Genomic DNA, 13107 nt, shown 5'->3' with positions numbered 1-13107 from the left:
ACAGCAAAGGTAGATCCCAAGGCAACGAGTGGAAGGTGGCCCCAAGCCCTTAGGGCAGTACTTAGAGGGCACCTAGGGAGAGAGCCCAATGCGCATGCAGCTGAGTACCGTAGAATCTCTCTCCTGGCTCACACACCACCTGTAGAGACAGCCCACACCACAAGGCACAGAACTGAAACAAAACCGGAGTCAGAGGCACCCAGCCGACCAGTAATCACATCAGCCAAGAACTGCCGGTTGGATCACCGGCGCGGAGAGTCTGGGGCTCCCTCTTTCCCCTCCAAGGGAGGGGGGGGGGGTGCACAGACAACGGCGCGGCGATGTGATGACGTCATGCTTTTGATAATTTTGTTTGGGGAGTTCTGTCCACTCGTTCGGCTTTCGGTAGCAATATTTTCACCAGAATAGGGATTTGTTTTGGGGCGCCTACCTTTCTGGGTGCCTATCCCGGTTGATGGCAGACATAGAATGCTCCCATCCACAGGAGGGGGGGTTTCTATAGGCCATTGCTCCTCGTGCCTCTCAGAGAGGGCCAGGTTCTGGCTTGTGGTCCCTGGTAGGCAAGAACTCCAAGCACTTTCCTTGATGCCAGAAAGTTATACATATCCATTCAGCCTGGATAGCTCTGGGGAGCTGACAGGGCTCCCCCCAGAAACAGAGCATTTATAAAATATTCATAATACAATTTATTAAATAGTTGTTTAAAATTGTAAACACAGTTTTAGAGGCATGATCTTAATGTGGCAGAGTGACCTCCAAATAAAATATGACAATTTATACATCTAGGCTGAATGAATGACAATAGAGAATCAAACTTTGAACTAGAAAACTTAAGATAGGAAAGTTAGACATCAACAACCTCCATCAACAACTCATGTTCACATTTATGTCAATTATTCTGCAACTTACATTGCCAAATAAATGCTCAGTGTAATGTCACTGGTTGTTAATAATATCATTGCTAAGCCAAACAGTACATTATGGTTTAAACATTCAACACTGCTATGAAAACTCAAGTTAATACAGATTTCATAATATTTTACAATGAACTATTTAAGTGGTGTGACACACCACACACAATAACTGAACACAATGAACCTATACAGTGGTGTGACACACCCCACACAATAACAGTACAAGTACATAGCCAAGTGTCAAACTATACACAGTGATTTATCTATAACTGCAGACCATAAATAAATATAAATCATTAAGCTGCCATCACAAATTAATTTCTACAAAAGTTTACAGCACAAAAATAGCAATCAAAACCAGTAGTTAATTCAGAAAGTATGCTCACATGCAGTTAGTACAGTATACAAAATGTAAAAAAAAAAAAATAAGCAGCGTTGGATGTAATGAAACGCCATTTTCTGGGTGAGTCCCCGGAGGCTTCCCGGAGCTATCCATCCAGGCTGATATGGATACCCTAACTTTTGGCATCAGTCGATGTGGGTGGAGTTCTGGGCCTACCGGGGACCATGAGTCAAAACCTGGCCCCCTCAGAGAGGCATGAGGAGCAATGGCCTATAGAAATGCACATGTGAATTTGGAGCATTCTATATTTGCCACCAACCGGAACAGGCACCCAGAGAGGTATGCGCCCCAAAACAAACCCCTATTCTGGTGAAAAACGAAGAAAATAGACAAACAAGTGGACAGAACTCCCCAAATGAAAACAAGCAAACAAGCATGACGTCACACTAGCTGCGCTCCATGTCTGCGCAGCTCTCCTTTCCCAGGGAGGGGAAAGTGGGACACCCCAGACCTCCCGTACTGGCGATCCACACCCCAGTTCTGAGGCTGGATATCAAAATATGCAAAAGACCTGCCGACTGGAGGGAGGGAGGGTTGCCAGGGAGCCTCCAGGACTCACCCAGAAAATGGTGCTTTATTACATTCAACGCTGGTTTTTTAACACCTATGGCTCCCCAGTGCTACTTCAAAAAAGATGAAAAAGAAAGGGGACTTACTCGGGAGGCAGTCAGTGCTCACATCTCAACTCGAAGTTGAGACAGGCTGCAGCCGCTGACCCAAAGCGACACAAGCCTGAGAGACCCGCACCTGAGAAAAGGAAAGAAGGGAAACCATACCGACCCAAAGCATGTCCTCGAACACAGAAGCCACAGCGCGCAAAGAACGGCAGAGGACCGCAACGGACACATGGCCTGACCAACCAAGCATCAATGCAAGGACCCCTCCCGAAAGCAGCAGACTCAATCTTAACGAGAAAAGAAAGAGAATGCTGCAAACGTTCAAGAAAAAGCATAGGAAAAACAAACCTGATCCGAAGGAGCCACAACAAACCGAAGAGAAGACAGAAACAAGAGCACTCCGTCCAAAGACCAGGACGGATCAGTCAGCACATGAGCAGGCCGGAGGCAAGCAACGGCCGAGAGAGCTCGCTTAATGGTGCAGAAGAAACATTAAAACCGAAAGCAAACCGTAGCAGCTCCGCCAGTGCCGCACGAGACAAGGGGCCAGTATGCGTCAAGCCGACCGCCCCAAACCCCCACGAGAGAAGGACAAGGCCACATCAACAAAAAGCATAGGATACAGAGGAAGAGACAAAAAGAAAAGGACGGACTGGCAGTAAAATTCCATACCTCTGCTGTTACGAACCCGACAACATCGTTGGAGTATGGAGTAGAGACATCAGTGTCATCTGTGAGTCTGCTCTCTAAACCCCCACAGAATCGGACGTCATATGGACGACGCCATCTGGTGGTGACAGCCTGATACCTGCAAATGACTCAAGATTCCTGCCTTAACTAACAAGTGAGGTCATTGTGGATGACCTCTGGTGAGGTGGCGACTCAAGAGCATCGCCATCTATTGTGCTACAAAGCACAATGTCAACGTCCCTAGTTGGTCCTTTAGGTCCCCCTAAAGGACCAACAAGGCCTTAGCCAGGTCCGTAACCCGAGCACCCCCTATCCACACGAAGAGAAGCTGTAGGGGGCAGGAGTGGTTGATTGGAACCTACAGACACCAACAAACATTGCAACACAGAAGCTGGTAGTGACATACAAAAGAATGAAAGAACTCAGTTCTATAACTGAACAGTGGGGCTGTCCAATCACAGGGAACTGAACACGCACACAGTACAACCTAGCACCATCAGTAGTATAGCTAATAACCACATACTAAGAGACACAACAATGTGTAGTATAGAGGTGTAGTATAGGAAATACGGAAACATGCAATGATAAGACCCTAAATATAGCCCAAGCACCGGTAATTAGGGACAAGAGAGTATAATCAAGATGAACAAATAAGACCGAGGAAGCATGTGGTAACGGAATGTACACGATCAAGTAATTATACATATACACTCCAACGTATATATAAGATTGCAGCCAAACACTGAACGACAGTCAAGGAAGGAGTGTCCAGAAAGCAATGACTGAGTCAAGGAATGAGTGTGCAGATAGCAGTGACTGAGGCAACGAATGTGCGACCAGATAGCATTGATAAAAGCACATAGTAAGGTTGCATGAAGATGCAGGCAAAGTGGTCAAGCAAGACACTATAAATAAAACCTAACACTCATCCAAAAACCGAGAACCAGTGCCTGGCTGACAGTGTCACCAGACTGTATACTCTTACCTGTAGAGTGTAGACACTACAGTGTCACAACACAGCTGAGCCTTGTAATAATTCAGGAGCATCGCTAGTGGATTATGTCCAGAGTTGCGTGAACTGGAGGAGGAGAAGAAGAGACATAGCAGAAAGGTGGAGGCGGCGCCACACCTAGCCACCCCACACCCGTAAGCAGAGAAAATAACTAGGTGGTTCCCTTATATATAAAATCCAGAACTTCCCCAGTATCTAGGGGGGCTAAGACTGGAGAGAAGATGAGTGAGAGCGGTGTATAACCCGCGAGAAGGACGCGGAACACCAACACATGTTTACACAGCCCAGAAAAAAACAATCACCCTCGGCACATGCGCCTGAGTACAGAGCTGCACCACATGTCTTTCGGGGAGGGTGCTTACACTGCACCACATGTCTTTCGGGGAGGGTGCTTACAAAGTGTATTGAACGATTAATAGCAATGTCAAGACCGTATGGTGAGAAGATGTATTCATAAAATAAGTAGATATAGGAGCAAAAAATGATAAGGAGTATGGAAGAGGACCAACGAGTCCTATAAAGGACTGGAGGTAAGCTTCACCGGCAGACAACAGACGTTCCAATAATATGGGAAGTATTGAATATCTTTCCGAACTGTCGAGACCCTTGAGAAGCAAGCACAAAAGCACAGAAGCTCACATGGGCCCGGTGGCATCCGTGACCAATGGTCATGCAGGATTCCAACACGAGGAGAACATGATTGAGACATGATGCAGAAGAATACTGTACATGTCCTAGAGAAAAAAGGTGAGAAAGCGGTAAAATCACCCACAGGAAGGACGGAACCAATGGACCCGAAAGGACACAGAACCGAACCCGAGGAGGGGCCGACGCCCAAACTAACTTGTACTCAGAGGGGGAAGGGGGAGGAAAAACCCCACTCCTCGTAACCATAAGTCCCGCCCAGAGGGTTGGAAATCCCAGGCGGGGTCCAACGGGGCCCAAGGTCCCCAAGTCAGCTCCTCCTCTACCCCAGGAACCTCCACATCAGGCCCCGGGGGCAAGTCGTCCTACAAAGCCCTGGCCTCACAAGAATAGGCCAGGGGGGGGGGGGCAAAAGAGCAGAAAGAGAGTAGGCCCACCGGTCAGACCCCTGAAGCTACGGCTGGAGGAACAGACTCACATGTCTCCATCGCCACTCTGGAAGAGGCAACCCCCGAAACTGCTCGAGTCTCAGAAACCTCTAAACTCTGCCCCGACCCGAAGCTCTCGGATGCTTAGGAGCCGGAAGCAGGGGGATGGGGGAACCGAATGAACCACAGCAGGGAAAAGAACGAGGGGATATGGACTGAACCAAGGCCGACACAACCAACACCCAAAATCCGGATCCCTATAAGCAAAACGGGGCAGTTTCAGGGCATCTGAGGAGGCAACTAACCTAGCATGTTGCTACAACCTAAACCTATCCTGCAACGCGCGAACCGCCTGCATCCAAATAATGTCATCTATAGATTGAGCAAATTGAGTCACAAACAAGCAACAAAGCTCACAGGATTCTGGGTCGAAGGTGTCATCGACCCAACAGGCAGCATGACAGAGGCAAAAACAATGAGCATTGCCCCGAGACAAGGGGACAGAGCAACCTTCAAACTCATACAAAGCGAGTGGGGACTCAGGGGTCGCATCCATCGGACCCGAGTGCCCCCGCGGGGTTTCCCAGGGCCCATAGAGTGGGTCTCCTAAGGGTAATCCCAGGCAGGGCATTGCTAACCGGCACCCAAATCTACCAAACAAACTGCTAAAGCTGAACCTCTGGGACATATCCACTCACAGGGGCGAAGCAGGAGGTACCACCGAATACAGGTCAACACCCTAAGTAAACAGGGGCAAGGAACACAAGACAGACCCCCCTACCAGGCCAAAAGAAAAAGGAAAAGAAAAACCTCGCAAGAGGATAACGTACCCAGGAGGAGCAGAGCCGGCCGCTGTAATAGGTGAAAACTAGCTGCGCAGTACCCCTCGCCCCACCAATGCAATAAACTACCACTTATCCCAAGGTAAAGAAGGGCGGAAACCTCCATAAAACACTTGACACGGTCAATTGTCAAGCTGCAAAAGACCAACAGAGGTAGACTCAAGGTGACTTGTGGAAGATCCAAGGGCAGTACTTACAGGGCACTTAAGGAAGGTAACCCTAAGCACATGCAGCCCGAGTACCTTGGAATATTACTCCCAGCTTGCATGCCACTGTAAGAGCAGTACTGAAACAGAGCACAAGAGTCCAAAGCTGGAGCTACATGCCTTCGCCATATCCCATCAGCTGAAGAACTGAGGTGTGGATCGCCGGCACGGGGGTCTGGGCTCCCCCTTCCCCCTCCCAGAAAGAAGGGAGCTGTGCAGACGTGCGGTGCGGCTCCTGTGACGTCATGCTTGTTTGCTCGTTTTCATTTGGGGAGTTCTGAACACTCATTTGTCTATTTTCTTCATTTTTCACCAGAATAGGGGTTTGTTTTGGGGCGCTTACCTTTCTGAGTGCCTGTCCCAGTCGATGGCAGATATAGAATGCTCCAAAATCACATGTTCATTTCTATATGCCATTACACCTCCACCCACATAGACTGATGCCAAAAGTTAGGGTATCCATATCAGCCTGGATAGCTCAGGGGAGCCATAGGGGCTCCCCCCAGAAAAGACTTTGATGATAACATTTATTAGAAATGTTTCTTGGATGAAGAATTGAACTGATAATTTCAACAAATTATTTCCAAGAAACATCATTAATATACTTTTTAACTGAAAATATAAGCTAACAATGTACTTAAAATAAATGAATCACCATATACACAAATATTGTGATGAGGATATTTTAATTATTAAGGACATTGAACATTTTATGATAACATTTACAAATATCTAAGCATTTTAATTAAACTTAATTTATTACTAGCATCCTTCCTGCAACAATAAGGTCATCAAAACAACATACAAAAATGAGAGAGAGAGAGAGAGAGAGAGAGAGAGAGAGAGAGAGAGAGAGAGAGAGAGAGAGAGAGAGAGAGAGAGAGAGAGAGAGAGAGATAGAGAGAAAGAGAGAGAGAGAGAGAGAGAGAGAGAGAGAGAGAGAGAGAGAGAGAGAGAGAGAGAGATAGAGAGAAAGAGAGAGAGAGAGAGAGAGAGAGAGAGAGAGAGAGAGAGAGAGAGAGAGAAAGAGAGAGAGAGAGAGAGAGAGAGAGAGAGAGAGAGAGAGAGAGAGAGAGAGAGAGAGAGAGAGAGAGAGAGAGAGAGAGAGAGAGAGAGAGAGAGAGAGAGAGAAAGAGAGAGAGAGAGAGAGAGAGAGAGAGAGAGAGAGATAGAGAGAAAGAGAGAGAGAGAGAGAGAGAGAGAGAGAGAGAGAGAGAGAGAGAGATAGAGAGAAAGAGAGAGAGAGAGAGAGAGAGAGAGAGAGAGAGAGAGAGAGAGAGAGAGAGAGAGAGAGAGAGAGAGAGAGAACGAGAGAACGAGAGAACGAGAGAACGAGGCTCTCAACCTTCAACAGTCTCATGCTGGAACAGCCTTTATCAAGAACATCACTCCATCAGTGATCATTCACTCCTAGGCTGACGCGAATCTGGAACTTGTTCGCTCAACAGGTTGATACACGGGAGATCAGGTCAACTGATCACTTGAAGGCTCTGGCACACAGATGGTTACAGGCTCATCCAGTTCCCTATATGATTGTTACCTAATGTTGTTAATGAATAAAGGCTATTCTTACTGATGAATATAACAGGTTCATGAAATAAATGGGCCTCTAGGACTAGGTTTCAACTTAGCTGGGGAAGGAGTACAGCTCTTGCTTTTCTGCCAGGAAACTTACCACTCAGGCACATCTCACACCTTCTTGACAGCAAGAGCTGCAAAACTTTATTTGAAGCACAAGTTCACTCTCATCTTGAGTGTACACCCCTTTACTGGATCCCCCCTGTTCCCATCATTCATCAGACTGTTGGACAAAGTGGAAAGACGGGCAAGAAAGCTCATCTCAAGTCTTGACCAAGTTTGGTGGGAACACTCTGAACATCAGAGCCTGCAACATCATCATGATGTTGGTGGTCTTACTGTATGTACAAGGTAAACATCCTTCAAGTTCCAAACCTGATCCAACTCCATGGACTACCAGTAGTTGCCACTTGTTGCACTAGGCTCTCAACCTTCAATAGTCTCATGCTGGAAGTGCCTTTATCAAGAACATCATTCCATAAGCGATCATTCACTCCTAGGCTGACTCGCATCTGGAACTTGTTCACTTAACAGGTTGATACATTGGAGATCAAGTCAACTGATCACATGAAGGCTCTGGCACACTGCTGGCTACAGGCTCATCTTGTTCCTTATATGATTGTTACCTAATGTTGTTAATGAAAAAAGGCTATGCCTACTGATGTATATAACACTCATGAAATAAATGGGCCACTAGGAGTAGTTTTCAACTTAGCTGGGGTAGGATTGCAGCTCTTGCTTGTAGTTAAACAATGTTCCTTTATGATAGTTCCCTATGTGATAGTTTCAAGATACAGTCTCATGAAATATGGGTTTTCTAGCAGCAGGCTTCAGATGAACTGTTGCATGCACTTTCTGTAGGTACATTTGACAGCCCTTAAAAAAAGAGAGAGTGAGAGAGAGAGTGTGTGTGAGTGAGCTCTTGTCCTTCAGTTCTGGGAACCATTTAGTTGCATATCTTTACACCTTTTCCAGTTTATTGATGTGCTTCTTAAGATATGGGCACCATACAACTGCTGCATATTACAGCTGTGGTCTAACAAAAGTCCTGAACAATTTCTTTAGTATTTTGCCATCCATGTACTGTACCTAAAATCAATTCTGAAGTTAGAAAGTGTAGCATATGCATTCTTTATGTGGTCTTCAGGTGACAGTTTTCTATCTAGAACCACCCCACTATGCTTTCTTTTCTTTATCAGAATACTTTAAAGATTTATCATAAAATTTATAGGTTGTATGGGGGTCTATGTTCTCCTATACCACATTCCATAACATGGAATTTATTCACATTAAATTCCATTTGCCAAGTAGTGCTCCATACATTTATTTTGTCCAGATCTTCTTGAAGGGCATGACAATCATCTAAGTTTCTTATCTTCTCCATTATCTTAGCATCATCAGCAAATATGTTCATATAATTCTGAATTCCATCTGGTAGATCATTTATGTAGACAATGAACATTACCAGTGCAAGAACTGGATCCTGTGGTACTCCACTCATTACATTTCTCCAGTCCAATACATTTCCTCTGATTACTGCCCTCATTTTTCTGTCAGAAAATTTTTCAGCCATATTAGAAGCCTACCTGTCACTCCTCCAATATGTTCCAGTTTCCAGAACACCTTCTTATATGGAACTCTGTCGAAAGCTTTTTTAGGTCCAGATAGATGCAGTCAGCCCAACCATCTTTCTTGTAAAATCTCTGGGGCTCGATCATAGAAACTGAGTAAATTCGTTCGCAGGCTCTTCCAGATCGAAAACCATACGGTCTGTCTGTTATTATTATTATATCCCTATGCCTCTGTGAGGGGGCCACATTCTGGCTCTGGTCCCTGGTAGGCTAAACAGAACTTTTGTGACTAATGTGGCCCATTAGCATGGTGCAATTTCAGCAAGATAGCTTCAGGAAGCCACCAATGGGCTTCCCCAGAAAAATTCAACATGAAACCTTAAACTACTGTAATGCCAAACAAAAATATATACAGTATATAAAACAACTAGTAAATGATGTCTGACTGCAGTGGTTATGAATTATTTCACCAAAGATAGCACTGCAGCATAGTGAGTCCTATGCTATCCCCTGACCTGTTGTTGCAATACAGTACAGTTCTGCATCTACATTTGTGGTCAAATTAATCAACAAATTTGGTGCATGGTTTGGAATTAACATTGAAGAGCAGGAATTTGAAGTTTTAGCTTCTTGATAAATCTCCATATTACAAGTGGTAATATTTAGCCTAGGTGGTGAGGCCTATTATGCATCTGTATCATGGAAGTGTTTTGCTTCACTCCACACAACTTGGTCCACACTAAAGACCACATTTCATCACACTGATCCATGACAACTCTTACAGAATTTGGTACAGTACTGTACATACTTCAATTCCCTTTAAATGCTATCTAATGATAAATAAATTAAATAAGTAATGAAAATAAATTACATTATGTAGCAATTACTGGGAATACCAAAGTATTTTACTATACAGCATCAACAAAGTTTTTTTTTTAAATCTCCAAGAAAGCCTATAATTGTTCAATGTCCCTTTCCTAATAAATAAAAAAGTGACTTATGCTCTAATTCAACTACAGGAGCAGATAAAGAAAGAGACTTGTGGGTAAAATGTGTTGCTGCATGACACAAACAAGTACAGTACTGTAATACTGACAAAACACTAAGAGCAGTAAAAAGACCCCATCATTATAAAAACACCAAAACTGTAAAACAGGGTAAATTTGGGAGAAAATAACAGTAATAATACAGCAGAATTAATATGAGGTAAAGGTACATAGAAGCAAGTAATACATTTAGGTTGTTCACTCACCAGTCGTGTACTAAGGTGAGTATGGTCTTCCTAGGTTGACGCATGCACAAAGTTTATACATTACTACGCTTGAAGATAAACATTTAAGTATCACCTCACCCAACTAAATGTGTGTTTTGCTTTATTAATTCCTGACAAAACATGAAAAATAATGTTAACACTTTAACGTTCTGCCCCTGCACCGTGTGACTGATCATAAGCATTCTAGACCTCTCAAGGCCCCACTCCGAGTTGCCTTAAATGTTTAAACTCTATGTTATCTATATTAGTTTTTTGGTTATAACTATAAATTTTATGGCAAAATGTTAAATTAATTTTCTAGAGTATAGAGGCAAAAAAAGTATGTTGGTAATAGATTATGCATGATGGAAATTAATATAATAACATTTATGAATATTTCAAAATTCCTCATTTATTTTTTTTGTATTTAATAAAATTGGAAATGTAAACACATGATCAGCATATATAGATGTAAAAAGAAAATATAATGTACATGACTTTCATACTTTTTTGTCATATAATTTGGAAAACAAAGAGAAAACACTCACAGGCAGAGCAATTATTGTTTGGAGTTATAGGGTGGATGGCCAAGGTTATCTCTTGTTGGTCCCCTAATACTTCAGATAGTACCCTGATAAGTTCTGCCTACACTGTGCTCGTGTACTTCAAGTGTTTTATCATGAAAGTGTAAATAAATAGTATAGTTAACCACTGCACTGCACTGCATTAACATATGACACCCCTGTGGTGCACTGAAAATAAATTATATCCAACAAATTATTTTCTCTTCTTATATTGTTAAAATGCAGTCTCTGATCACAGGCAACTAAAATAAAATATTGTATGTGACATACTCTAGCTGTGATGGAGCTGAGAAGTGTAGCAAATTATGGGTGCTGAGTGATGAGGCACTCGCGGACGCTCACCCCCGCCACTCTGTGGGGTGGCAGTTGCCGCGAATATAATTTTTCACAATTATTTCAATGTCTCATTTGTTTCTTCTCTGGTTTTTTGCTGTAATATTATTTAAAAATGTTGAATTTGTGGAATTTATATACAGTGGTACCTCCGTTTACGAATTTAATCCATTCCCAGGGACGGTTCATAAACTGAAGTGTTAGTGTTTGGAAATGCCGTCCCCTTCTATTATAACAACAGGCAGTGATGACCTCTCTGGGGTATTCTCTTTCCTATGTTTTGCAAGCATAACACTAGGACCTGGTTGTGGCTCATTGCTTGTTTGTCTCACTAAGAACCTTTCCATAGAGACTTTTTTTTTTCCCTATGTCTTAACACTTGTCTGTAGTGAGGCATCACAATGTCATTAAAAAGGTTAAGACAACAGCCTACTGCAACTTGATTTGGGTGAGTTGTTTCAGCAAACGTTTGCAGTTCTTCTTATGCTGCACACATTTTCTTAATTAATGAGGAAGGGACATTCTGTACTGCCTCCTCCTCCTCCTCCTTCCCTGAAGAAATTTCCCCAGCTGCCTCTTGTTGCTGCTCATTGTGAAGGGCTAGGATTTCTTTGGTGGTCAGTTCTTCACTGTGTTCCTCCACCAACTCCTCTACATCAGCGCCATCCAACTCCAAGCCCAATTTTCGGCCCAGAGAAACAATTTCCTCAACAAGAGGCACTTCTGGTTCAGGCTCAAACCCCTCAAAGTCTCGTTCTGGAACACATTCAGGCCACAATTTTCTCCAGCCAGAGATCATGGTTCTTAAGAGTCAATTCTTGCCAGGCATTGTCTTTGAACTACAAATGTTAAAATGGTTTTTCCAGAACTCTTTGAGGGTGAGGTTTGTAGAAACAGTCACTTCGAAACATCTCCAGAAAAGTGCCCTTTCATAAAGTTTCTTAAAATTGGAAAGGATTTTCTGGTCCAGAGGCTGAATTAGAGGAGTGGTGTTGGGAGGAAGGAACTTTATTGTAACAAAATTAAATTCCTCAAACAATAAATCCTGAATCCTGAACAATGAGCAGGAGCATTGTTGAGGAGAAGAACAGCCTTAGGTGACAAACTTTTCTCTTGCAGATATTTTTTGATGGAAGGGCAAACCACTTCATTTACCCACTTGGCAAAAAACCAGCGTTGAATGTAATGAAACGCCATTTTCTGGGTGAGTCCCGGAGGCTCCCCAGAGCTGTCGAGGCTGAATGGGTATGTATAACTTTCTGGTATCAGTCAATGTGCATGGAGTTCTTGCCTACTGGGAACCATGAGCCAGAACCTGGCCCCCTCAAGAGAGGCATGAGGAGCAATAGCCTATAGTAACCCCCTCAATGTAGTTGGAAGCATTCCATGTCTGCCATCGACTGAATATGGCACCCAGAAAGGTAGGCGCCCGCAAAACAAACCCCCTATTCTGGAGAAACTATTGCTACTGAAAGCCGAACAGGTGGATAGAACACCCCAAACGAAAATTAGCAAACGAACATGATGTCATCATGTCGATGCACTGCTGTCTGCGCAACCCACCTCCCCTTTCCTGAAGGGGGGAAGGGGAAGCCCCAGACCCCCCACACCCCACACAACCTATATATTATGTGAGAAATCTTTAAAGAATTCTGATAAAGAAAGAGATCTAGGAGTGGTTCTAGATAGAAAACTATCACCTGAGGACCACATAAAGAATATTGTGCAAGGAGCCTATGCAATGCTTTCTAACTTCAGAATTGCATTTAAATACATGGATGGCGATATACTAAAGAAATTGTTCATGACTTTTGTTAGGCCAAAGCTAGAATATGCAGCTGTTGTGTGGTGCCCATATCTTAAGAAGCACATCAACAAACTGGAAAAGGTGCAAAGACATGCTACTAAGTGGCTCCCAGAACTGAAGGGCAAGAGCTACGAGGAGAGGTTAGAAGCATTAAATATGCCAAAACTAGAAGACAGAAGAAAAAGAGGTGATATGATCACTATGTACAAAATAGTAACAGGAATT

General features: G+C 43.7%; 1 protein-coding gene across 3 annotated transcripts in view; it reads right to left on the bottom strand.

The window, feature by feature from the left end:
- The window catches only part of LOC123758709 (protein FAM135A), a 429327-nt gene that overhangs the window by 287444 nt on the left and 128776 nt on the right, over positions 1–13107 (bottom strand). The window contains exon 7 of one of the 3 annotated variants that reach the window (XM_069328828.1): positions 10159–10188. The exons of the other annotated variants lie outside the window; for them this stretch is intronic. Within the exon in view, the coding sequence (XP_069184929.1) occupies positions 10159–10188 (30 nt within the window). The remainder of the gene's footprint in view (positions 1–10158; positions 10189–13107) is intronic. 3 annotated transcript variants of the gene reach the window in all.

The sequence above is a fragment of the Procambarus clarkii genome, chromosome 22, assembly GCF_040958095.1.
Source record: "Procambarus clarkii isolate CNS0578487 chromosome 22, FALCON_Pclarkii_2.0, whole genome shotgun sequence".
Classification (NCBI taxonomy): Eukaryota; Metazoa; Arthropoda; class Malacostraca; order Decapoda; family Cambaridae; genus Procambarus; species Procambarus clarkii.
The sequence above is the reverse complement of the archived record's forward strand: the minus strand, read 5'-3'. Positions and strand labels throughout refer to the sequence as shown.